Genomic DNA, 27,225 nt, shown 5'->3' with positions numbered 1-27,225 from the left:
ATGTCTCGTACTGTGTTAAATCCTGGGAAGCAAAGATTTACATCACTTGAAGAAACAGTCAGTTCCAGCATTGCAAAGGCTATGATGATCAGCCAGAGAGAAATGCTGGTCCATCTGCAGACCCATCCTGAGTTGAGCTTACGATATACCAATGGGTGAGATACTGCCACATACCGTATCACAAATATCCAGACTACAAAAATAGCCCCAATCCTCTGTGAAATTGTGGGGATGATATAAACAATGGAGCATGACACGGGTCCCAGTGTTAAGATGTCAAGAATGTAAGCCATGCCAAAGGGCAAGGTCCCAGCTTCCAGAAGTGCAGCACAAAGAACACTGACCACATAACTTGGGATGGTTAGAGAGTCTTTGACTTGTGGCCACATTGCCCACAGAACAAGAATGTTGAATGTCAGTCCCAATAGGCAGACCAGAGGATATAGGCACGAAAGGACAATGACAACTTTCTTAGGGATAATGCTGCATGATGATAAATTATCTGACAACAAAGATGCCTGTGTTGACAATAGGTAGCTAGAAGGTTGACCCATTTCCTCTTGTGACATCTTACCAAGAAAAGCCTGTGAAAAGGTAAGGAAAGGACAACATTAGAATATGAGACTGCAGCAAAACTGCAAGAATGTATAACTGTTCTATGTGTATTTCCCATCACTCTTAATACCTCTATAACCATATGCAGATGAAGCATGGTATCCAAACGTTAATTAAATCACATATCATCAGCTTGCAGCACCAAGGGCATATGTATTGTAAAATATTGTGTTTGAGTATTCATATAATCATTTAACCTGTTGGAGCAAAATATAGTAAAAAGTATAAACGTGTACTGAACAGTTATCTCACATGCTACAATATTATATATTATGTCAATATTATAATTATAGAAGAGCTTGCAGATCCTACAGTGTTGATATTAATATTAACTGTGCAGTCAGCATCATTCATAGTATTACATTAATCATCTACTCTGGATCAAGTAGCGCTGAAACACCAATCTCATGTAACCTACTCTAATTGGAGCATCAGTATATTCGTGTTACCCACATCATACCATAGGGCCCATGCTAGAGCAAGTCCAAAACATACCAAAATGTGATTATAATTATTTATGCTAAACAATTAATCCCCACATTGGAAGAGGTTGCATCCACAACAGTTTGTAAGAGGTTTTACGTTACCTTAATGTGTGTGACACTGTAAGCCCCAGGGAAATGATTTGTTTGGCTTTTGTGCACAGGTGCTGTACAAATCATACATATGGGTCCCTGGGGTGGAGCAATTGTGGAGCATGGTGGGCTAATGCTTCATTCCCCCTCCCAGTAGAAAGTCCATGCCAGATTTTGCAAGAGACTAGATGTCTGCAGGATCACGTCTAGGATTCCTATGAAGCTTGAATTAGGTCCAGGTGCTGGACAATTAAATCCCCTGGAGGCTGAAAAGAATCCCTGACCCAAGAGTGGTATTACCTACCTGGACCTGTGTGCGCTGTTTAGGGAAGGTTTTCAGTGCCTGGCTTAGCTGGGCATTGCAGGGAAGTTAGTGATTAGTTGGGCTAGTCAGCCAGGGCCATGATTTTGCTTTGGGGTGTTTTTGTGCAATTGTAAATAAAACGCACAGTTTGGTTGAAATACATTGTTCCTGAGCCTTATTGCTCTAGAAGACTGAAAATGGCACTAAATTAATCAACAGACCCTAAATGTGACGTGATGACCTCATTAAACAGGGGGAACTTATGGAAATTATATACTGCAAGGTAGCACATAAATGGTTGCTGCCCTACATGATATGTTTTAAAGTTTCACAAGCCTTCTTGTCATCTTAGTAAAGGTGTTGGGAAAGGATTAAGAGGGTAACCAACATTTAAGGCATTTTTAGTAATGAATTTTTGCCTGCTATATACCGTAAATGTAAATCACAACCCCCATCTCTCCTCCTCAATGAACCGGTTTTGAAAGAGTTAGAAAGCCTGGGAAAACTAATCAGAGCAGTTTCAGTTTATTGGTTGGCAAATAGAGATTGGAAAAAAGCAAAACCTAATAGCAGGTATGCAGGAATGAATTGTAAAGTATTTTTTAACCTCCGTTAACATTAATAAAAAAACATCAACAGTGTCTATATACAAACATATATACAAATTAGTAAGTATGTATGTAATTCAAAGATAGTTGGAATAAAGTGTTGACATAGTCTCATACCTTCTCGTCGATGTGGTTTACTGTGCTTCTCAATCGGTCTACTTCAGTGTCATTTTGATGTGCGTGATACTTTACTAGACCACATCCTTTTATGAGAATATACACAACCATATTTTCCCACTGAAAAAGCAGAATTGCATAAATGGAAAAAAAAGAATGCAAACAAAATTTTACAGTTTTACAGCAGTATAGGTAGGCAACATTTGGTCTTGTAGAGCAGGTGTCCCCAACCACCGGGCCACGGAATGGTAGCAGTCCGTGGCCTATAAGCAACTGGGCCGCACGATAGGGTGACCACATGTCCCGGTGGCTTCAAATGCCATCCTTTATAGGAGAGAGAGGGGCGGAGAGGGGTCACTCATGAAGTTTTCAGCAACCACTCGGCACCCCTCAGTCTCTTCCGCGAGGCCTCTAGCTCAGTAGCGGTGCCGGCATTTCATGCTGAGCGCCGGAATATGACGTCAAAAATCGTCTTCCACAAAACCCGTCCCTGGTGCCAAAAAGGTTGGGGGCCGCTGTTGTAGAGAACATTTCACTACATGGCCCATAGCCAGCAATTACTTGTTTCCTGATTCCTGTGTCCTTTTGGGTTTATTCACTAAAACTTACTGATATACTGTATATATAATTTGCCTATTCCTATTTGGGAGAGTAGTTAGATATGAGATATTCAATGGTTTTGCGCAGTTTCTTGATAAAATATCCTGTAATAAAGTTACAAATGTAAGCATCTTCAATCAAAAGCTTGACCTGAGAGGTTAATCCATAAATGTGCCATGGTGTACATTAAGTAAACTGTATTCTGACTTCATGATGTCCCATGAAGAGACATGTTGGGGTAGTAGAACCTACTTCTTATTATTACTGACTTGTAACGCATCCACACCTGTCAAGGAGAGTAGTGCGAGGAAATTGTAAGAGTCAATATAATTCTTAAGGATGAGACATCAAGCTACATCTTGGCTCAGAAGGCAGTATACTACGTAAAAGGGAGGTGAACATATTCCACACATTTTTTCTTCTGAATTGGCACATGGGTCACAAAAAATGCCCAGCCAGTAGTCCTCGCCCAAACTGAATCCTAGCATATTGCTTCATAGGGAAAAGTTTGGTATCATAAATGCAGATCTCTCGAACAGTGGCATGACTTGTTGGAAAACATTTGCAAGGGTGTAGATGGGATGTGTTCCTGGTTTGATTGAGTAGAGTACAATGTTTTGGTGTAATATTTTATTGTATAATATTATCAACTGTTTTCTGGCTAGTTTAATATATATCTACTACATAGTCCAATTTCAGCATAAGTCTGAAGGCAGAATGTCAAAGACCAGAGAGACACCCAAGAAACACCTCATAGAGAGTGCTGTGAGTGTAGGACTGTAGGGTTTTCTTACTAAAATGCAGGAGGTGAAAGCAGGGCCATTCCTGGCAAATGACAGTGGTGCGTTACAGTAGGGCCCAACAAGAAAGCAAGTCTTAATTTGTTGATGACAAACTGAATTATTTTCTTCTTCTCCACAGAGGATGAATTATTCTCTGTGTTAGGATTTCTCTACAAAGATTAGCTTTAGTTATCTGAGTAATGCTCTCAACTGATTGGCCAACCCTTTTATCCAGCAGATGGGACAGAGATTATCACTAACCTAATCCACAAGGAGAAGTGACACAGCAAGAGACACTGCAGAGCTATGAAAGGCTGCTAAAGGTAAGTGGGAGAGTAAAGCGAGAGTCAGGAACGGGGAACTAAAAATCAATACAAGATTTGGTATAAATCATAGTGGGGAAAAACAATGTGAACAGAACAAATTGGATTGTAAACAAGGTGGGCTCGTGTTTCTGTTACATTTCTGATATTGCTGATAGCGTAGGAACCCCTAATCCCAAAAAATGGTTTCATTTTCATACACTGATCATCAGAAGAAGCATTTTCTTATTCTCTTAGGTATTCATCTAGCTGTGGACCTCTACCAGTAACTGGAGTAAAGATGTCACTAATGGATGAGACTTCCTCTGACCTACCTGTAAAGGACACAGATTGCAAACCAGCAGTTGTTAAAGTCATTCAAGGTATAAGAATATTTCAGCGGGAGTTATTATGCCCACCAATTGATCTCTAAACTAGACAAACAGAGCTTATGTTTTGCAAAATATTTTTTTTCACAGCACGTGTACACTTTTGCTACATCAAGAAATGGTTTAACAATGGTTTAAGATTTCAGATCTTATGTCAGCACTGTATCTTTAGTTTTTTCTTCTTTCGTATTTCAGATCTAATGTTTAATGTTTGTAGCTCATGCTTTTTGTTGTTCAGGGTGGCAAAAAGGCAGATCCTAACAGAGCATCACGGGAGATGCTAAGTTATCCCTAATAGTTGGAGAATATTGTAACAATTGCAATATACAGCCACTATTGTGAAAAATATTGTATCCTGTGTGTCCGGTTTCATTCCCCAGTCAGGTAGATATTAGAGACATACAAGCATTGGTGTTAATTACCGAAATGAAAGAAAGTATTACAATTATGGAATTGGAACCTGGACACCACTTGTTAGTCAGATCATCCCTACAGACTACCGTAATTATGGAACCAAGAGCTTAGTTTAACATATATCATTTAATTTATATAATTTATGTTATAATATAACTTTTAAAATATTATTATAGACTATATATAATATTATGTTATGTTGTACCCAGAGCTTCCTCATCGTAATTATGTTTATTTTTCAGAGTTGGCATCAGGATCCCATCATCATCATGTTACTCGAACAGCACCCAAAATGAAAGGTGGGAGAGGTTCCATAAGTTCACCTTAGAGTAATGGGAGCGGTAGCCCAGAAACAGGTGAAAGACAATAGCTATTTGAACCATGTAGTGAGGATATATATATATATATATATATATATATATATATATATATATATATATGTAAAAAGGCTGTTTACAGCCTGTATTTGTGAGAGGGGTCTTAGTCTTTCCTTCAGGGCGATGCGTTTGCATTCTTCCGCAACCACCCTCAGTTCACTCTCTGTGCTCCTTTTAATTTCTAAAGTCTCTCTTTCCTATACCTATTCCTTCTCCTTTCCATGAGGTAGGCCCCTTTAAGTATTTGAGACTTAGTGGGTTACTTTGCAGGCACTTAGAACAGGTTTACTTAAGAGATTCCATTTGTTATGTATACTTTCTGTAGGATAATTTTAATACTATTATGTTTGGTGATTCACTTAATTTACCACGATGGAAAACTAAATTGTGAGTCTTGCCAAGAGTGGTGAAGAAATCAATTGATGTCCATTAATGTCTGTAATTACTTGACTGGGCCACATTGGTAGAAATTGGTGGCATCCTAATAACTACTGACAAAACCCACTGAGTTTGCTAATCTTCAAAAGTAAAGCCACCTTACCCCAATCAGAAACATACACATACAATTTTAGTAAATTGGTAAAAAAATCTGTGGCATATTTGATGTCAGTTGTGAATTTCGCTATGCCTTTTACTAATGATTGGCAATTTGTGCAGATACCCACCAATGTATTATTAGTGACTAGGCAGCTTACCAAAATGTTAGTAAATTGTCATCTTCTAATTATTTCTACATTAATGTGCATAACAGAGTATTGTGTTTAATTTTGTGTATTGCCTCTCATGTCTGTTTAAAATGTCATCAGGAGCAAAGCTATGAAATTAGATCAGTCTCTTTTAAACAGTTTTTAGTGAATGACATGCAGGTACTTACAGTATTACCTAATCAATTAGCAGTAGTGGAAAATTGACGAATAGAAGAAATATTCTGTCTCTTGCTTAATCTTTGATCTATATGTACAGCTACATGGTGCATGGTAGACTTGCACGGCAAGCAAATCTTTTTTGCCACATTTGTTTTTGGACAACGAACTTGTTTTCCGACAGTTCGGTTTAGATGAAATTCAGAGGGCTTTTTTGGTTCAGAAATAAATGGTCTGTGCCCCTTCTGGACTCACCATTCACTTGCAGAAGCAGCATCTCAAGGTTTAGGAAGAGATCCGGACTCAATTTTGTATTTGCCAATGGCACATACAACAGAGGGTTGTAGTCAATGGAGTATATTCGGAGCACAAGCATAAGTCAAATGGCAAATAATTTAGGTAAACTGGAAAAACGGTCAGAGCCGTGGCAACTGGCAATTAATGTGGATAAATGCAAAGTATTGCACCTAAAGCATAAAAACCCAAGGGCAGATTATAGATAATTTGATACAGTCCTAACCTCAACATGTGAGGAAAGGGATTTAGGGGTAATTATTTCAGAGCAAGGTAGACAATGTAGTAGAGCAGCAGGTAATGCTAGCAGAATGCTTGGTTGTGTAGCGAGAGGTGTTAGCAGTAGAAAGAGGGAAGAGCTCATGCCGTTGTACAGATCACTGGTGAGACCTCACTTGGAGAATTGTGTACAGTACTGGAGACCGTATCTCCAGAAGGATATAGATTCGTTGGAGAAAGTTCAGAGAAGGGCTACTAAAATGGTTCATAGATTACAGGATAAAACTTATAAACATAAACAAGTGGGTAGTGGGCTTATTATTATTACTACACCAATGTGCAAACAAGATTAAAACATGACACCTTTATTCTACAAATATATAGTGCAATATGTTTAAATCAAATAAAGTGCTGCAATGATTTGAGATAATGCTCACTCACTGATTTCAGTGGCTGTATTCCTTTAAACGGACCAGGACTTATCACTCAGAGCAAAAAGTAGGAGATAAGGTAAGCGTTAAAAATGGTATTTATTACAGCATATGGACAAATATAGCATCCTACATTAAAATCTGGAATGCAGAGTTCTCATAGAAGCCCAAAGGAGGGTGAAAGGAGCGTTTTCGTTTTTAGAGTGATTTTGAGGACTCTTTCTATGTGAACTCTGCATTCCAGATTTTAATGTAAGATGCTATATTTGTCCATATGTTGTAATAAATATCATTTACATCCAGCCAAATGGTACAGAAGTGAGTTTCCCTAATTAAAAAAATTGATCCCCTAGAGTAAGAAATCAGCTTAAGCCTCATCCGCTACACCAGGTGCAGGGAAAGCATTCTCTGGGGGGTTGAGGATATTGTCTGCCACAAAGAAAACCCTTTCTGGACCCAATAAGGGCCAGTAGTAGGAGGTAGTGACAGTTCTTTAAGTTAGGCTTTAACCATTTCAGAGATGCTAGTCTGGCTTTGGGGAGCTTGGTTGTACCCACCAAAGTATCAAGGGCCTCTGCCAAAATGGCTGCTGCTCCAGTGGATCTAGTGCTTTTGCTCTGCATGGGTGCAAGCACTTGGGAGGGTGGCGCTACTGCCACTGCTGTTGGGAACTTCCATTTCCAACTTTGCATCTCTCTTTCGCTTAGTATGCCCCTTTTGTGCTGCATCTCACGTGCCCTACAGACAGTTATGTCTCTCTTTAAGTTTTAAAATTATTTTTAAGGGGAAACTTGTTCTTATTCCTTGAGGTGTCCATAATAGCATGCATGTGACTGGACAGCTCCTCTACAGCTCCTTCTGATCAGCATTTCAATCTCCATGTAAAAGTGCATGTAAGTGCATGTAAATGTAGTTGATTTCACCATGTTTGCTGCCCCATCAGTCACCACCAATCCCATGTTGTGCCTGCCCGTGGTCCAATCCACTGCATCTTCCTAAGAGCTGTCAAAATGTGTGCTGATGTGTCCTGCTCAAAGATAGCCTCAGCATGGAGTAGAAAGGATCTATAACCCTTCTGCCTCAGTACAGAACCTCCAGTTATCCTGTCTGTCTATACAAGCTACAGTGGTGCTCCAAATGTCAGTGGTGATGTGGGTGGTTTGTCCAGCTGGCTTGGAAAGCTTGTCCAACAATGAGACACAAGAAATGTAACTGAAAGGCACCAAAGTCCTGCTGAAAGTAGTGTGACAAGGGAGGCGGTAGAAGGGAGTAATGGCCTCTAGTAGCTGCCTGAAGGGCTCTCCCTCAATAATGTAGAAGGAAGCACCTCCAACTGTCGTGTCAGTTTGACTACTGCTTTTGCATGTCCCTTCAATACAAAGCCCTAAAGTGTTATAGGGTAGGCTGGTACAGTGAATGCCCCTGCCCCACCTGTCTATAGGAACCAGTCCCAGTCTTAAAGAAGGCTGAGGCCTCATCATGCCCCTTTGCTTTGGCAGCTGTTGCCGGGTGGCATGGGTTTGCTGTCACACACACACACTCACACTCTGGCAACTAATGAACAAATCTTATAAAGATTTTGCTGTTCATTTTCATTTGTTTCGTTGGGGACCCTCCTCGTTATCACAGATTAGTACAAACACACAAAAATAAAGTTTGTACAAACCCAAATGTGCATGCCTAGTGTATAGCTGAGAAGGTTAGTTGCACATTCTCACCAGATTTCTTGAATGGCAGGACCCGCAATATATGTTTTGTATTTTAGAAAAGGATTTAAGGGTTCGCAGACGAGTGTCATTAATCAGCAGGGAAGAGCTAGAAGACAAATTTCTACACCTCCATGAGGAGAACCTACTGCTCAAGGACTATGCCAGAAAGCAAGAAGACAAAATCAAGAGGTAACAAAAGACTGCTCCCTACAAAGACCACTTCTCTAGTAACTAATGATTTCCTTATAACCAGCTGTATCACTGTATATTATTTTCACTGGTTTAGGGGAACATTTCTATATTCAAATCTAAATAAATTACCCCTTGCTTTTTTTTGCCATTTGCATTGGCCATATATCTATTTCTATATATTAAGAAACCGTTTTGTAGTGTAAAAAAAAATACTTTTCCATCCTTTCTTTATAATGAATGTGCACAGTTCCCTTTATTGGTTTTGTAGCCCAGCTATGTTGTTGAAGCAAAAATACAGAACATTTGAAAAAGAAGCAAATAAGAAAGGCTTCTATGTACTTTTGGTTTGCAATTACTTAAAATAATTAATGATGCATTGTCTGTGTAATTTTGTAATTTCTTTATCATCTAAATGATTATGCAATTGTTTTGATAGCTTCATACTGCAAAATTACCTTTGTCTGATTTTCTAATAATTAATCAATTTATTAATTGTTATAGCTGTTCTTACTGTAATGATGCCTTGCAATACATTGGAAAAGAATGTTCTATTATAAAATATAAATAGAAAAAGGCTCCAGGCACTCAAGGGTTCCATCAGGCAGATTTATTGAAGGAAACGGACAACAACGTTTCGACCTCACGATGAGGTCTTTATCAAGTTGACCACACAACACTATTATAAAATATAAACCTCATTTTTAGCTACTCAGAATTTCAACTCAGCTTCAGCTTGAATGTGAGAATTAGTAACATGAAGTTCCTGTTTTAGCATTATTGAGTAAGATTTCACAGCAATGATCTGCAGCTAAACTCCAAGAACCCATTAAGAAAAAGGAAGCAGCTTTTAGAAGCTGGGGACCCCCTCTAGGTTCATTAAGCATGTGCTACAGAGCAAATTCTATGTTCACCTACGTTCACCTATGTTCAGGGAACACCTGAGGTGATAACTAACCTCTGTGCATACACACCCTCTTAGGTTATTATCTGGGCATTATAACCATGTGTAATTACCAACATTAATTGAAGGTATCATTTTCTTTCATAGAATGGCCACCAAATTGCTACGTTTGACTTCAGAACTTGGACAGACAGGGGAAAGTAAAACAGTGAGTTCAAGGAGAGATGGAAGAGATTTAGAGGCAGAAGAGACAATTGAAGATCTGCAGGACCGTGTGAGAGACCTGGAGCGCCGAAATGAATCCTTAAGAAATCGATTGACTACATACAAGCAGCGCCTACAGATCCAAGAAGTATGCCGACACTGTCCTTACAGCACAGTAACAGCAAGAATCAACTCTGGTGTTAGGAGAAATACAGCTCTGCCAGAAAAGACAAAGAGAGGTGAGACAAATAGTTTATAGTTTCACAGCCTGTAGGTAGAAAATGAAATGTTACATGAGACAATATCCGGATTACGATTCCAGGTCTACGGGTGCAAGGACTCGAAAAAAGCATCCCACACGTATCTATTGAAAGTTATGGAGATGCCCTCAGTGATGAAGCCAGAGCAGAGATTGACCAGCTGTAAGTAAGATGTTAGATCTTTAGTCAATTTTTCATTTGGACCCTCTAGATGCATGCGCACACACAGATACATACATAGACAGTCACAAACATCTCCTTACTTCTGAAATGTGTGACTTCAATTCTGCTCCCCTGATGTGAGAGCTGCTGCAGTTGTACTGCAGGATCACATAATGTGACCCATCTGAGTGCCCAGCTCCTGACTACAATAGCCTGTTGCAGTTTTTTCACTAGAGCAGCAGGTCTCCCAGAGCACTGGTGTCCGTACGCATGGGCCTAGTGTGCCTAATTGATAATCTCCATCTGCCTTTATTTAATCAGCCACTATCCCAGTAGATACAATTGGGAGTGTCACTCTTTAATTACTCCAAGCAACCATTATGAACAATTACATTTTGGAGTTGTATCTTGTTTATCAAGATTCCACGTTGTTGAAAGTCAAAACCACAAAGTTGATGAGAGATCCGCCATGTTGTTGAAGAACACAGAGACTGCGAGGCACAAGTATATGAGTCTAGAGGTGCTGCACTCTCTTCAGCAAATGCAGCAGGCTGAAGATCACAGGTGAGCCATGTGTGTAGGCTGCGTGAACCCTGTAGATTATCTCATGCCGCCTACTCTATTTTAAAATAGTATAAAACAAGAAACAATCAATACAGTGCAATATAATTTAACACATTTTTAAATAAAGCAAAAAAACAAAACAAAAATAACAACATATCATTTAATGCTCTTAATAAACATAGATTTTTTGTGATAATGTATTTAGCTTAGAGGTTTTAGGAAGTATAAGAGGGAACAAAAAGTGGAATTCTGAAATTCCATGTTTTCTAATTTAAAAAGGGAGTTTTCTCACTAAAAGGTATGTGCAGGAGGTTGCAGTTTTAAATATGAGGTGACCACAAAGGGGAGACATATTAGGACACTGAAAGACCATTCTATAGGAATTCCATTCCGAGGAACACACTGCCCTTACTAAAGTTACTAATGACCTACTCTCTGCCAAACCCAAGGACCAATACTCTATGCTGTTCCTACTGGACGTTTCTGCTGCTTTTGATACTGGGGACAATACTCTGTTCACAATCTTGGTCTCCGTGACACTGCTCTCTCCTGGTTCACATCTTACCTTTCTGATCGCACCTTCAGCATCTCCTTCTCCAGTAACACTTCCCCTACACCTCCTCTCTCAGTCGCCGTACCACAAGGCTCTTTGGACCCCTTCTGTTCTCTGTTTACACTTCCTATCTTGGCAAATTAATATCAACCTTTGGCTTTCAATGACACCTGTATGCTGATGACACAGAGATCTACTTATCATCTCCTGATCTTTCTTCATCGGTTTTCGATTGTGTAAATACCTGCCTCCTAAAACGCGATCTCTCCAAAATGAAACTTCCTACCCTTCAATGCTAACATTTCCTCAATAGTATCCCTCAATGTCAATGGTGCAATCATCTCCCTGCCCCTTCATGCTCACTGTCTTGGTGTCACCCTTGATTCAGATCTCTCATTCACCTCCTATCTGCCGTCTCCGTCTTAAAGACATTGCCCGCATCTGTCCCTTTCTAACTCAAGATGCCACTATGGCTCTTGTCTATGTCCTCATTATCTCCCATCTTAACTATTTTAACCCTGTCTCAGCTGATCTCTTTCATACCCATCTGGCCCCTCTACAATCCACCATGAACACTGCTGCCAGACATTTCTTCCTTCTCCATCGCTTTACTAACCCTTGTCCTCTCTGTCAGTCTCTTCACTAGCTGCCTATGCACTTCAGAATTAATTTCAAAATCTTGACTCTTACTAATCTCATCATAACGGTTTCCTCACTTACATCTCCTCACTCATCTCTAAATACACTCCTAATTGGTCTCTCTGCTCATCACGATGTCTGCCTGTCCACTGCTCTGAATTCTAGCTCTCATGCACACCTACAAGATTTCTCAAAGATTGTCCATATGTGTCTTTCCCCTTCCCTTCCGATCTTCAAGAAATTCCTCCAGACCGGCTTCTTTAAGGACGCCTATGAACTAAAGAGTTAAAGTCTTTAAGCCCATATCCCGTAGCTTCCCTTTCCTAGTCCATTTCCTGCAATACTTATACTAATGTGGCTGGTCCATCCCTAACAATTGCACTTTTACCCCTTGTAAAATATATCCAAAAATACCTCTTTGTAAGCTCGTTTGGCAGAATGAATGTCTCCACTTCTACATCCCCTGTTTTCGAAGTAGTAACAGTATCACTCCACAGTAAAATCACCAGCTATTGCATCTGCTATGGGTGAACCAGAACTTCTTGGTAGAAGTTGTAGTATGACCAAACCTTAATCATTAAAACTATTAGCCACAGTTGACATATAAATAAGCAATTCCTTCCAAACTCAACCACCCTTATTATAGCAGACATGTGTTTACTTAAAGCCTTGTACTTTAAATCTTGTAGACAGTAACAGATGTAATCAGTCTTTTTGGTCTTGTTTTTATTCCGCAATTAATTTTTTTTTTTTGTTCATTTGTTTCAAAATTGTTTTAACCCCTAGAGCTGTCCTCCGGGAGAATGTGATACAGATCCGTTTGCAGAAGGAGCTGAGGGAGAAAAATGCAAGTCTATGTGCCCTCAGGGAACAATTTCAACAACTTAAAGAGGTAAAAATGTGTACTAAAAGTTATTCCTCAGTTACAAGTTACCATTTAATGCTTACAATGAGTAATCTAGCTCTGGTATTAATATTGTGCTTTTTTTTCAGTCTTATGAAACTGAACTAGAAGAGGTAAGTGTGTCCTACTAAATAGCAGACTTAAAGTGACCCACCCATTCTAATTAGAGATCTCAGTGTGTTTGTAGTGTGTGATATTAGCCTTAGGCAAATCGCAAATCCTCTTTTACTTGATTTACGTAGCAGACAATCAAAAAAAGACATTTCCATGTAGGCCACAGCAGCAAGCTGTCTTTTACTTGGACACAAATAATCAACCATATTTATTTTGTTCTCTTGTAGAAGCAAAAATCTCTGATACTGAGCAACAAGGCTGTCTTGACTCAGTTAGAGGACCTCAGCTCACAACTGAAAGAAGAACGGGCCAAGGTAGTGGCCTTGGAATTAGAAAAGCAAAGTGTGCTCAACCTACAAAAGTCACTGTTGGAGGTGAGATCTAGATCATCCATGAGTCAATATGCAAGGGAGTAGGGAGGTAGGTTCTCAGAATACAAATGTAGTCCAATGCAAGCCTAAATACCTAATAGAAATGAAGGTTGGAGCAGACAGGCAGTAACATAGAATCTTAATTTGAGCCAAATTTGATAAAGTTCCAAAGTATACCATAATTTGTGAAATTTTTTACATAACCCTTGCATTGTCCATAAATGCAGATTTTTATTACCCCATTTACAACATGTAAATAATTGTGACATAACATAAATAAAACGTGTGACACTAATACGGATTAAGAATTGTCTGCAGCAGTTGTTTCTTTAATGCTGCAACTTTTTTTTATTAAACATTAATGCATTGAACAACTGAAACCATCAGTTATGGTTATTGACCATAACCTCACATCTAACCATTTGTTTCTTTCACTATGAGGTGTCCCTGTCACAACCCCTTGAATCTCTACTTTGAAACCTTATTTACTGTCTTGAGGTCACTTTTGACTCATACCTATCATTCACCCCCCAGATCAACTCACTGGTGCATTTTTTCTAGCCCTTTAATGCTTAAGATACCAAAAAAATATTTAGTTAAATCCTGACCCACCATTCAATTTAAAGCAAACCATCCACATTTCAATGTAGGCGACCGATCTCCCTTTTTCAAATTCACACTTAACTCCGCCACAACATCTACGCTAAATGATCAGGAACTGCTCCCAATTCCATCCGGACAACGCATTTACGCAATCTGATTCTGCAAACTGGGCACAGGAATGATCCTTACCAGAGTATTCATCTGCAAACATTCATAGTTCAGAGTATTCATCTGCAAACATTCATAGTTCAGAGTATTCATCTGCAAACAACTTAAAAACCAAACCTAAAACCTTCATATAGTAAATCTGCAGTTTCTTGATCTGGATACTTAAGATATAAATAATATATATTCCTGATCCCGCCAACTCTTTGGGCAGGCTAGTATGCTCCTCCCTTGCCTCAAAGAGTTCCTAGTGTTTCTTAAAGCCTAAATTTGATGCATTTCACTTATTTATAAAAGCAGCCAAAGGGCTGATTAGTTATTGTTAAACATACATATGTTTACATAGTGCCCTCATATGCAGGGCCACCATCAGGGGGGTACAACCATTACAGCTGTCGCTCTCCATTAACAAAAAAAAAAAAAAGTGCACTGGACCACTAATTAGAGGGGGCTGGAGTAAGAAGCCTTCACTAGGGTCAAGGAGGTCTCAACCAATCAGAGACATCTCAACTCTCCTGATTGGCTGAGCTTTAAGAAGCTTCTCCTGATTGGCTGAGTCCTGCCACACGGAGCTTAGTGTAGGCTACAACCCGCACCAGCTAAGGAATCCAATGAATGTGTGATACGTGTATGTATGTGACTGTGTTTTTCTGTTTGTGTGACTGTATGCGTAATGTTTAATAATAGAGGGAGTTAATTGTCTGAGACTGCTCATGTCTGGTAATAAGGGGGTTATTGCCTGACATGGATTATGTATGGTAATGACTGTATGTATATTATAAATATATTATTAAATCTGAAATCAGCAAGGTTCCCAAGGCTAATAATTTCTATAATATAAAATGTATTTTATGTGTATGTGACGGTGTGTGCATATCAGTGTGTATGTAGTATGTGTATATGTGTATATGTATATATATATATATATATATATATATATATATATATATATAATGTAGTCACCCTAGCTCTCACTGATAGAGGCGTCGCTAGTCTCCTTTGACACTTTGACAACGTCTTTGTCCCCAAATGACAGTCTTTGTCTGGGAAAAAGATCTTCATATTCCATGAATATTCGCCCATTCCTGTGTCCAGTTTGGGTGAATATTTGTGTACGTTCTTTGTGTTTGTTTTTTTCTTCGTTTTTTGCCGTTTTTTGTAGAAGGGGTTAATACGGGGTTAACGCGGTACGCACTACGCAACAGCTTTGGCGCCAGGATTTTAAATGTCCGTACGAGCAACTCTTTTGGTCGCACCTGCACTTCATTGGTTGATGGCACACAAGCCCCCTGCTGGCGACCAATATAGTTGCTTGTACAGACTTTTAAAATCTTGGTGCCGCAACTTGGCCGGGCGAGACCACTGGTCTCCCCAGTTTAAGAGTTAAAGGTCCGTACGAAATTAGTTGATGCCAGAGGAGGCCCCTGCAGGCGACCAATAGAGTAATTCGCACGGCCCTTTAACTCCTGACGGCAAACCTCTCGTTAACCCCTGCGATGCTGCGTAGATAAGGTAGGCTGTATGGGGAAAAGACCAGGGAGATTAGTAAACAAAGACAAACACGAAGATTCTTTGTGTTGTGTGTCTTCGTCTTTGTATAGTTTTTGCCGCCACCATGTTCGTATGTTTGTATGTTCGGTATTTTTGGCTGAACAATGAAATCGCAGCCTCCGTGTTCGTTTTCATGTTTGCCTGAATACAAATGCACAAGTCTACTTGTCTGTGCCATCATTGGGCTGAGATGGCTTGTCAGTACTCCCAAACGACTTGTCTGTGCCATATTTGTTCCCCAACACCTTGCCTTTGTCCTCATTGTGCCCCAAAACCTTGTCTGTGCTATCTTTGCACCCCAACCAATTTGCCTGCACCATCTTTGTGCCTCAACCCAACATCTTTGTGCCCAAATTAAATACCAATTTAAACCATTTTTCTACATACTTTGAAGTTTTGGAGTTTGTAATTTATATAGAAGCTGATGTATGATTTCTTTCTTTTATATGCCATTTAAGACTCAGGTACTTTGTGGGTAAGGTCTTATGATATAGACTTGAAAAAAACAGTTTTACATAAATTTAAGCCTGTATGCAAATGCCAGAGATAAAATAAGCCTCCATGTCCCTGATATGTTCTTAAGAAACAACATTGTCATTCTGTTTCAGTTCCAAGAGAGGGTTGGTGATGTTGAAAAAGAGAAAGAACTTATCAAACAGCATTATGAAAACCTACTCAAAAGGTAAAATAATACTGTGGGTCCCTGAAAATATTCATTCCAAATGTCATCTTTGATGTATATAAAGCACTTTCCATTTACGTTTTCCTAAATATATTTTTTTTGTATCTGTTTTCTTTGTTGTCCTCCTTTTGAGATAATATGTCTGCCCTCTCATGTCTGTTTTGCAGTACTCTGGACTCTGATTGCCATACGTCTTGGCAGGAGACAGAAAAGGAATTAAGGAATCAGATTTCTGACTTGGATAACCAAAACCGCACAATTATGTCTGAGCACATGCACAACAAAGAACGGGTCTTGCATGAGAGAGGTACATGAATCCAAATGCCACCCACAGGTGCATATTGTAGTATTGATTTCTAGCAGGACCATTGATACCATTGTTTCTTTCAGAGACAGAGCAGCAACTATAGCCATTGCCTTTCACAGTCATGGTGCTTGGATAACATAACCCACATAAAGCTGTCGTATTGCTCAGTGAACAAGGGATATCAAATATGTCACAAAGAGTTGTACAGCTGTACAAGTCGTCATGTTGCTGTTTTTTTTCAGAACTAAATGAACAACTAAAGCGGGAGGTATCTCAACTGCAGATCCAACTCTTAGAGAAGATTGATGAAGTCCACAGGCTAGAGGAGAAAGTGTCATCCATTTTATCTTCAAGAGCTACAAGAGATCACCAGAACAAAGAAGAGACATCTCACAGAATGGCGGTGGGCAAGAGTTGTTCAAACTCTACAGTGAGAAATGTCATTGTCCCTTTAAACATGAATGCTTTACAGTGAAGTAACTCAGTTGAAAAGAACTTTAATAAGTACTTTTGAAGTGTCCTTCATGGGAAACATGGCAGCATTACACAATAAGCAAAGTACAATCCATTAATCCATAATATGTTTCTCTAGGTGTTTATTTTTGTACAGTAAAACACCAATCAGCATTTCTAATGATATTAATTATTTTGTTCTTTTTTGCAGACTCCTGAAAAGGCAAACTATGTAAAGCTGACAGAAATGAATAAACCGGAGAAGAGAGGGGATGAAGAAACAGGAAGGACCTGGGAAATTGAGAAGAATGTAGATCAAACTAGAAAGGTAGAGGACACCAGGCATAAAGAGACCATGGACAATGGAACAGAGAAAGAAGAAAAAAACAGGAGAGAAGAGGAGGAGAAGGAAATGTTAAGGAAGATTCACAGAATGGATGCAGCACATGCTGAGACTATCCTTGAATTAGACAAGACTCGAGAAATGCTATTGTTACAACACAAAATCAATAATGATTATCAGGTACTTTAAGTGAGGAGAACATGTCAAGAGTGACACAGCCAGGTCCACAGGCCTAACTAGACTATATTATTTAATTTTTAAAGGGAATGGTATAAAGGCTTAGGAAACTAACTTTGATAATCTAATTATAACTGTACGAAATATCTACTATTCTTTAAACTATCCAAAACTGTCCGCCTCAGCTCTGCCTTTTTAATATGAGAGATGTTTTCATGAGGATGTCTTGTCCTAAAATGTTTACCTGTCAAAATACGTAATATAAAAAAAATGCATAAGGGGTATAACGAGGGCGAGGGGAGAGTTTTTGCTGTTATCAGTTTTAGAAATTTAGAGCAAGTTACTGGCCCAGCCTTACTTTAGTTCTTGTTTCATGACATATACATTTTCATGACCATGCCTTTTAGGAGGAGCTTCAGACACTGAGACTTAGAGCTGAAAATGGAAGCAGAGAGAAAGAGGAGACAGAACAAGTCTATAAAGCCAGGCTGCTGCAGCGTGAATCCAAGATCCAGAAGCTGGAGGGTAATATCCAAGATTATGGACATTGTGTCAAAATATATGTAGATGTAAGCTTTTATTAAAAACTGAACACTTTCCGGCACAGCTGTACAATCGTTTTATGGTGCTCACTTTGTCGCTGGCTCTAAATACAAAAAATGTTTTCTTGTCTTTATATTCTACTTCCTTACAGCTCAGCTCAAGGACATTGCATATGGGACCTATCCCCCCCGAGCAATCACAAAGGAGTCCCCTTCTTCTGATGAGGATATTTCCTTTACTCCAGTCCTACACAGAGGGGAGACTCTTTTTGAGATTCACATTGGGGGCATCTGTTTCTCACCACACGGTCTGAGAAGAGTTTGTGATCCAGAGCCAGTCACCTTCTGCATCTACTCTTTCTATGACTTTGAGACACATGCTACACCCGTTGTGAATGGCGCACAGCCTCAATATAACTTCACCTCTAGTTATGCGGTCATTCCTATTGGTGACTTCTTGCACTATCTCAGGGTGGGGACTTTAACAGTTGAACTATATCAAGTCATTGGGGGTGAACATTGTGAACTGGCAAGGGCCCGAATAAGTCTTGAAGCAACGCTGCAAAGCAGAGACAGAGTATACAGAACCACCATCCTTACAGGTAACATATCAGTATTTATGCTAAACAAATAAGCCATAGCTTTACTATGCTACCGTACTGCATCTTTCCCCCGAAACCCAAGACTGTCTTATTTCGTCAACGGTGTTCCTTTATCAATCTTTAGAAGCAGTTTTTTCCATTTGGTTTATTCTTTGTTGTTTGAAAACGAGTCAATAGATACCTCTTGTTTTGTGTTACAACAAGTTGATTGGATTATATAAGGAGAAAATAATACAAAGAAGCTTGTGTAAGGTGCTTTCCTACATCTGAAGAAGGTTTACTGAAATTTCTTTGAGTTATCTTTTCAATGCATAAATATTAATTGTATTTACTAAAATGAAAAGATGCTTTTTTATTATTATTACATTTGCTGGCTGTATGATAGAATGTAAAAAAAACTAGATTGACGTTATTAAATGTTTCGGGTTTGTTGGGCAGTGTAAACCATACATTTGTGTTTTACCACTCCATAAAAACACACACATTAATGTCTCTAATAAAGCAGCCTGATATCAATGTAGCATTGTGACGGCAACACTTACTTTCAGATACCAGTGGGGAAATCATTGGGGAATTGGATTATTGGCTGCATCTACACGGACCTCTCTCCCAGACTCAACATTTACAGAAGCAGAGAAACAAAGCCATCAGCTACCTTTCAACACACAAACGAGGGGCCATGCCCAAGGTGAGAGCAGAGTGACTAGAATATAATAACATATCGGCATATGAAACAAGTGCAGCACTTGAATCGTTGGCTTCTTATAGTCACAAAAATGACGAAAATAATTTGCCTGTTATAATGGTTTATATTCCAGACCATACTATCAACGGCCACTGATGGGCCTCAGAACGTGCTGATCATTCGGATCTGGGGCTGTAAAAGGCTGTGGGGAGGACGCATTGGTTATCAACCCAGTCCTTATGCAGTTTACCAATTCTATCATCATAAAGACCACACCACTTCAATTATACCCTGCAGTAGTAACCCCCAGTTTGGGGATGAAGCCTTCTATCCTTTGCATCTCACCACTGACCTGGAGCGATATCTCTTGAAGGAACGCCTATATGTTTATGTGTTTGATGATGAGGAGACACAACCTGGAGGGTACTTAGGGAAAGTAGAGGTGCCTTTGTTGGCTTTAGCACAAGGAAAAAGCATTCAAGGTGAGGACAGAGGCATGATGAACCTATATCCAGCATGTAGCTTACAGAAAGCAGTGGACACTTACAGATAGATGACATATGGGTATATAAACAACATTATTTATCAATATAAGGCGCTATTAACTGTTTGTGTACTTTTTTATTTTTAGAGCTGTAAAAACAAATCAGCAGGTTAGTCATTAAAAAGAAATCATAACGTGGCAATAGATGGAAAAAAAATGACTAGCCTTGTACAAACATTTTTTTTTTAATCTTTTTAGCAAATAGCCCATTGCATTTCTAGTCAGAAACCATTAACACATAACCTTGCAGGTTTTTCTAGCTAATCCCAGCCCCATTGACTGTCTCTTCTTTTCATTTACATTAACAGATGTTCTTTTCCTCACTTCTCAGGTGATTTTGCACTGATGGATCCCAATGGAAAGTGTACAGGGTCAGCACAGGTCAGTTTGGAATGGAAGTTTCCCTACCAGGCTCCTGGCAAGTACCTCTGGGAATCCGTCACTAATAGTCAAACACCTCCTGAAAAGCCACTGGAGGGAGCATTTTCACAGGTAAAGGCGCTCACTGTGGATTTATTAACCAAAGGTGCAGTGAATGTAGTTTGTAGTATAGGCAGATATGCAGAAGGAAACTTCTGTTGTATCGGTATATTTAGTACTGCCAACTCGCCTGCATGCTTAATAGAAATTAAACCTGCAAGCTTTACAGTTAATTGATACAAGTTATATGAGAGTCGTGTAACAGAAATGCAACATCTGAACTCTTTACGAAACATATAAACAATAAAAAAAAATGAAAAAAACATTTTTTGATTGAGAGAGTACTAAATGAATGAAACAGCCCTATTAGGAGGTTAAAGGTACACATGACCCTTTGGGGGTGCATTGTGTGTGTGTGCACAGATGTGTGTGTGCACAGATGTGTATGAGCAAATGTGTGTGAGCACAGATGTGTATATATGCAAGTGTGTGAGCATGGGTGTATATGCGCAAGTGTGTGAGCATGGGTGTATATGCGCAAGTGTGTGTGAGCATGGGTGTATATGCGCAAGTGTATGTGAGCATGGGTGTGTATGCGCAAGTGTGTGTGAGCATGGGTGTGTATGTGTAAATGTTTGTGTGTGTGTGTGTGCATGGAAGTGTATGTGTGAACATTGATGTGTGTGTTAGCACGGGTGTACATGTGTAAATGTTTGTGTGTGAGCATGGGTGTAAGGCCAGTGCAGGTTACCACAGAGGGCAAGGAGCTGATGCCCAGTTGTCAAATACTGTTGTTACAACCATAGACCCACATAACAGGTTTCACATCTGGAGCACCACAGACAGCATTTGGCTGAGGAAGATTAATCTCTCAAACTAGGCCTGATATGTACCCAGGAGGTAGAATGGATATTTGCATGCTGTTCAAGCAATGAGAAACGGCTGTTTTTGTTTGTTCGTTTTTTTTGCAGAGTAAGTCTTTACATCTTTCAAAGACTGATTTAGGTAAGCCAAGACCACCCAAGTCTCGAAAGGTTGAAGAGAACCTGCAGTGGGACCATCATTTCAGAAAACGGGGGAAGAGTAACAATGATGGACAGGTGAAAAAACCAAATGGCTTAGTAGCGGTGCATCAGAGTGAGGAATTTGATATGGATGTGGAGGTTTGTAAATAACAATTTAATTGACATTATTAACGTGGAAATATAAACAAAGGAATCTCTTGAGAAGTAAATGTTAAGGGAAGGAAATATACATTGACACACATTCATTTTCCGGTTGATAGGAAATCACACCGGAGCCTGAAGAACTGAAAAAGCACATGATGGAAGAGGAGCCCAATGAAGTCGAGCACAGTAGCTCATTGTATCCCAACATAGGCAAAGAAGAACCCCATCTACCTCTGCAGTGGGGTAAGACACTATCACTTGATTGGTAACAGGTAAAATCATTTCATATGACTGATAAGAATGTTCATGTTCTGTACTCAGGTGAGCAGGCCACCGATTACAGTGATTCACAAAGCACAGAAAGCGATGACATCATCATTATTGAGCCACAATTTCCACGCAAACCTGTGAGTTTAAATTAAATGGTTACCAGTTGAATTTGCCTGCAATTATCTAATTTCATTTTTGAAACACTAGTTCAGCTCTGCCACAATCACGTTAATTATCCTATTTAACACACACCAAACAGCCATAACGCTGATAATCTTGTTATCAGGGCACCTGTCAGTAGGTGGGAGCAAGTGAACATTTCGTCCTCAAAGTTGATGTGTTAGAAGCAGGAAAAATGGGTAAGCGTTAGGATCTGAGTGACTTTGACAAGGGCCAAATTGTGATGGCTAGATGACTGGGCCAGACATCTCCAAAACTGCAGCTCTTATGCCGCAGTTGAATGTTCATGCTGCCTGGAGTATACTTTTGGTTGCTATGGTGAAAATACAATTTTTTAAACTTTTACATATGCACATTTTATTAATAAGCCCTAGAAAATATAGACCATGAGTTTGGTTTGCAGTTTGTGTTTATTCTTTGTAGCTATCTAATGAATCACTGGAAAGGACAACCCACATCGCTGTCCGTCATGGTTGACGTGTAATTGCTAACCCAAGTTTACTCCAGTGGTCTACAGATGTGTAGAGTTGAAACAAGAGGGGTGGTGGGCATGCTCTGTACAGCCTGATAAACCAAGCTGGATTTAGGGGAGAGACTGACGAACTTGGTGTACTTCTCCAGTATAAGGTGGTCTTGATAACTTGTAAGGGTGGAGGTGATTTCTTTTGTAGTAATTTTAGTGTGTTTCATTGGAAGAGCAATGATGAAGCCATATAGCAATGCCCTATTAAAATGTTACTGTTCTTTTAGTGACAAAAAATCTTGAGCTATGGCTTCATTCAGTTAAAGCTCTCTGAAACTGTACTCGGCTGGCTACAGAAATTCAGTTGTTACTGAATAGAACCATTTGCAACATGAACGTTTTTAACAAATATAAAATATCTTAGTAATGTCACAATAAATAGCATTCACAAATAATATACTGCCTAGGCAATTGTAGAAAGAGCAGCGTGGGATTTATCTTTCTCTCCCGAAATACAGCCTTCTTCAAGAATTCGTGTGGAGATAGCTTCTTTGACCTTAGATCCATATTCAGAGGTGGCTTCCGATGAGAGCGTTCAAAGGGTTTTTGTTGAATTTTGCTTCCCCGGTGTGCCCCGAGAGGAAACCGAGACTCCTATGTCACTCCGGAAACCCGGTAGAGGTGAAGAAATATACTTCCACTTCAGCAAAGGTCTGTTTAAATCTCTTTTGTATTATTATGCTATTTTTCCCTTCATTTCCCTTTGTAGACTTGTAGAGCATTATTATTGGAATGCTTTCTTTTTTACATGTAACAGCATAATTCTTCACAAATTCCCCTTACAAATATGAAATCCAATGAATTGTAATTTTTTTTATTCACCCAGTGATCCACCTGGATGGTGTGGAATATGCTGAACGTAGACAGTTCCTCTACATGCTCCTTGAGGGATCAGATGATTGTGGAGAGAGAAACAAGTATGTAGAGATTCTGAAATATAGACTACTGGCTTTTTATGATTATCATTTATATCAAAAAGAAAAATTCTCCACATCAAAAAGATCATGTAAAATGTGTTGAATTATGATATACTACAAAATAAATAAGCTATTAATAAGAAGGCCCTAACTGCTCTTGGCCTTTATATTACTTGCGGCACCTGGGCATTACTTTCACTACTTACGTTTTAACAGAGCAGAGGAGGGAAGACATGTTCTGGCCACACCATTAACATTGAGTCATGTGACCTCACTGCATTCATGACTGCATAAGTGGGCCAAACCAAGATGGATTAGTCCTGTTTCAAGAATTTCGCCCCCCAGGCCAGCTGCCCCAGAAGAGACCCTTATCTCAATTGATACATAGTGTTGTAGGGGTAAGGAAAATAAAAAAACAGGATAAAGGGGGAGTAAAGAGAGAGAGAGTGAAGGAGAGATAAAGTAATGAAAAATAGAGATAATAGAGAGTGAATGATAGGGGGAGAGTGACCAGCGAAAGGGAGGGAAAATGTGAGTGTAAAGAGAAGGAGAGATAAGTAAGCACGTGTGGATAAATAAAGGGTAGAGTAGAAAGGGAGGGAAAATGTGAGTGTAAAGAAAAGGAGAGATAAGTAAGCACGTGTGGATGAATAAAGGGTAGAGTAGAAAGAGAAAAGGGAGAGAGATATAAAAGAGCTATATTGAATAAGAGAATAAATGGAAGAAGAAAAGGAAGATATATTAAATTGCAAGTCATGTTAATAACAGGCATATACTGTACACTAATTTATATATACATATATTAAGGCATTACATTTTGCTAACAAAATTTATATTTTATGAGTAAGCCTGCTTTTTTTCTTATTGCTGTCTTAAAGGTTAAGGTTCACAGTGGTTAGTGACCCCATTAATGAGGAGCAGGAGGAATGTCGTAATTTGGGGTATGCCTACTTAGGCCTACAGTTCTTGATGATGAGATCTGTGGACATTGTGGAAGAAACCCTGCAGAGTGAGTAAAGGAAAAAGTTTGCTAATCTGAAAACGTATCACACATTGTTGTCCATGGTACTGATTGCTGAAATGTATTTTCTACAGTTGTGGATGTGATGGATCAAAGTCAAGTAATTGGAGCACTTCGAGTTGCAATAGAAGCAAAAGATGCTGCTAGGACAGTATACAGAGAGAAGAGAACAAAGCTTCATTCTTCATTGTCTTCATCCCTTAACAGACACTGACTTTTTCATTAGTTATATTGAAGCAAACCAAAAGGCATAGGGATACGTCTGAGAAAGCATATATTCTGGTGCTTAGGTATGAAGGGTTTATTCACCAAAGGGAGAGTTGGCAGGAGAGTGTTTAACTCTCTCACTTCACTTATTATAAAAGGTCAACTCCAGCAAGTTTCTCGGGGTGAAGGGTTTGGGTGATAAACCCCAAAATGTGTATTCCTTTTGTCTCATGATCATGACAGCATAAAGGTTTGGTTCCACATGACCAAAATATTCTATACGATCTCTAGTATGTAAGCAAATAAATGTATTTATACAACAAAATCTTTTTATATATGGCAGCAGCTTATTGTGTAAATATTTGGCAAACTTTACACGACAAAAGACCCTCCCAGAAATAATTTTGAACATTACTCAGGACAATGGTTCTAATGATGCCACTAGCTGCAGAAGCAGGTGCTCGATGGGGTCAGGGCTCTGTGCAGGCCACTAAACTCGTCAAACCATGTCTTTATGGACCTTGCATGGTGCACAGGGGAACGTGCTGAAACAGAAAAGGGCCTTTCCCAAAACAGTGCCACAAATTGCATTGAAAAACAGCCCTAGCCCCAAAGGCGTTGCTAGGTTTCCAAAAGATCCGGGGCTAGAACCCACAGCAGATTGGACCGCAGTGGAGTCCTCTGTGGGAGTGGTTGCTGCGCACACTGCACGTATATAAACACACAAGCACAAATATTTGTAGAAAATTTATAAATTAACAAAATTCTGATTTCTTCATGGAAATATGCAATCAATTTTAACTCTATATGTACATAAGGACTTGGCCCAGCACCCAGATTCCACACAATGGTCTCCTCTCGATCATCCACTTTCTCATTATCTCTTCATCGAAGTCCTCCCATTGCTCTTTAGCTCTCTTCTTTCCCTTTATCCCCCTTCTCGTTCTCTTCTTTCCATCAGTTCCCTTTTGTCTTTGTTCTCTACCTTTCTCTCTCCCCTTAATGTAAATCTCCACTCTGTTTTTCCATTTGAGTCCCCTTTCATATCTCCTATTCATTTCATCTCTTCTGTTATCACACGTCCTCTCTTTACCTCACCTTTTTTTTTTCCTTATCTATTCCCTCTTCTCGCTATCTTCCCCACTTCTTATCCCTCCTACTTCTCATCTCTCGCCTCTTTCTCTGAATCGCTTTTCTTTCTTTCCCCTTTGTCCCCATAGCTCCTCCCTTTTATTTTTTTCCTTTCTCCCTATCTCTACTCTTATTCATTATTATATTTGGCATCTTTCATATTTTCCTTGCCTCTCCCCCAGTTCCTTACATACGCAGTGGCACACACACACACTTGAACAATCACGCCAACACACACGCCCACATACTAACGTGTACATATTTGCGCACACACACAAATGCTCAGAAACCTACATGCATGCTCACAAGCACTTTCTCCTTCCCCCACTCATCCCCAACAGCAGATTTTCTTCACTGCTTGCACAGTATGCAAGCAGCTTTTAGCCGCAGCATCAGCCCCAGTAAAACCCCTAGTGCCCCTGCCTAGACCCTTATCCCTCCTCTACCAAAACTTTACACTTCCTGATATTGAAGTATGTTGCATGACTCTACAGAACATTTTCCACTGCTCCAAAGTCCAGTGGCTCTGATACATGTGTATCGCTGCTCAGCCATGGAAACCTATTTCATGAATCTTGCGATACGCAGTGCTCTCTCTAATGAGAGGACAGGTGATTTCTATTCATTACATGCTTCAGCACTGGCCCACCCTGCTCTAACGCCTGTACTGTTGTCACCCCTAAACACTCTTCCACTTCACAATAATAGCACTTACAGCAGACCGAAGCATATGTACCAGGGCAAAAACGTCAACGGACTCGTGGAAAAGGTTCTGAATATGAGAATATGAAAGGATGCTTCAACCATTAAAAAGACATCCAGGAAATGAATAATTTGTAAGCCTGTAATATAGCAGAGAAGAGCTTGGTAAAGGCACAAGATGGTGAAGGCCAAAAAAAGTCATGTATTCTGGTACTGCCCATCCGCAAGAAACCTATGCCAATACAATGAATCTCTTCTATGGCTCTTCCAACCACTTCATGCTGCAGTTACTGCAGCTAAATCCTGACTGATCTAGCCACAGAAAGTAACAGCCACGCACAAGACCTCTCTTGCAGCCCGTTCTGCTTAAAGTGCCTGGAAAAGCTGACCTCCTGGTTGTTTCATCTACACGGGCACACTTCTGTAGATTAAGCGGTTGCAAAAGTATAGCGCACTGGAAGAATCTTACCCTCTTAATTCCAATGCTAATCTAATGAGGGTATGAAGCCCTCATGGAGAACATAGGTGTTCTGATATGTAAGTAGGTCATCATCCAATTCTAAGTCTG

General features: G+C 39.6%; 1 protein-coding gene across 1 annotated transcript; it reads left to right on the top strand.

The window, feature by feature from the left end:
* Nucleotides 1-25,161, top strand: RPGRIP1 (RPGR interacting protein 1). Its single transcript, XM_053475378.1, has 24 exons — nucleotides 1-155; nucleotides 8,612-8,788; nucleotides 9,840-10,135; nucleotides 10,219-10,318; nucleotides 10,739-10,882; nucleotides 12,861-12,966; nucleotides 13,068-13,091; nucleotides 13,320-13,466; nucleotides 16,391-16,464; nucleotides 16,632-16,771; nucleotides 17,014-17,174; nucleotides 17,436-17,747; nucleotides 18,152-18,269; nucleotides 18,439-18,888; nucleotides 19,437-19,576; nucleotides 19,707-20,055; nucleotides 20,449-20,609; nucleotides 21,509-21,700; nucleotides 21,823-21,949; nucleotides 22,028-22,113; nucleotides 23,138-23,330; nucleotides 23,506-23,596; nucleotides 24,475-24,605; nucleotides 24,692-25,161. Exons 1-24 carry the CDS (start codon nucleotides 1-3, stop codon nucleotides 24,829-24,831), a joined length of 4,014 nt encoding a protein of 1,337 aa, XP_053331353.1. The 3' UTR covers nucleotides 24,832-25,161.
* Nucleotides 25,162-27,225: the final 2,064 nt, after the last annotated feature.

The sequence above is a fragment of the Spea bombifrons genome, chromosome 1, assembly GCF_027358695.1.
Source record: "Spea bombifrons isolate aSpeBom1 chromosome 1, aSpeBom1.2.pri, whole genome shotgun sequence".
NCBI lineage: Eukaryota > Metazoa > Chordata > Amphibia > Anura > Pelobatidae > Spea > Spea bombifrons.
The sequence above is the reverse complement of the archived record's forward strand: the minus strand, read 5'-3'. Positions and strand labels throughout refer to the sequence as shown.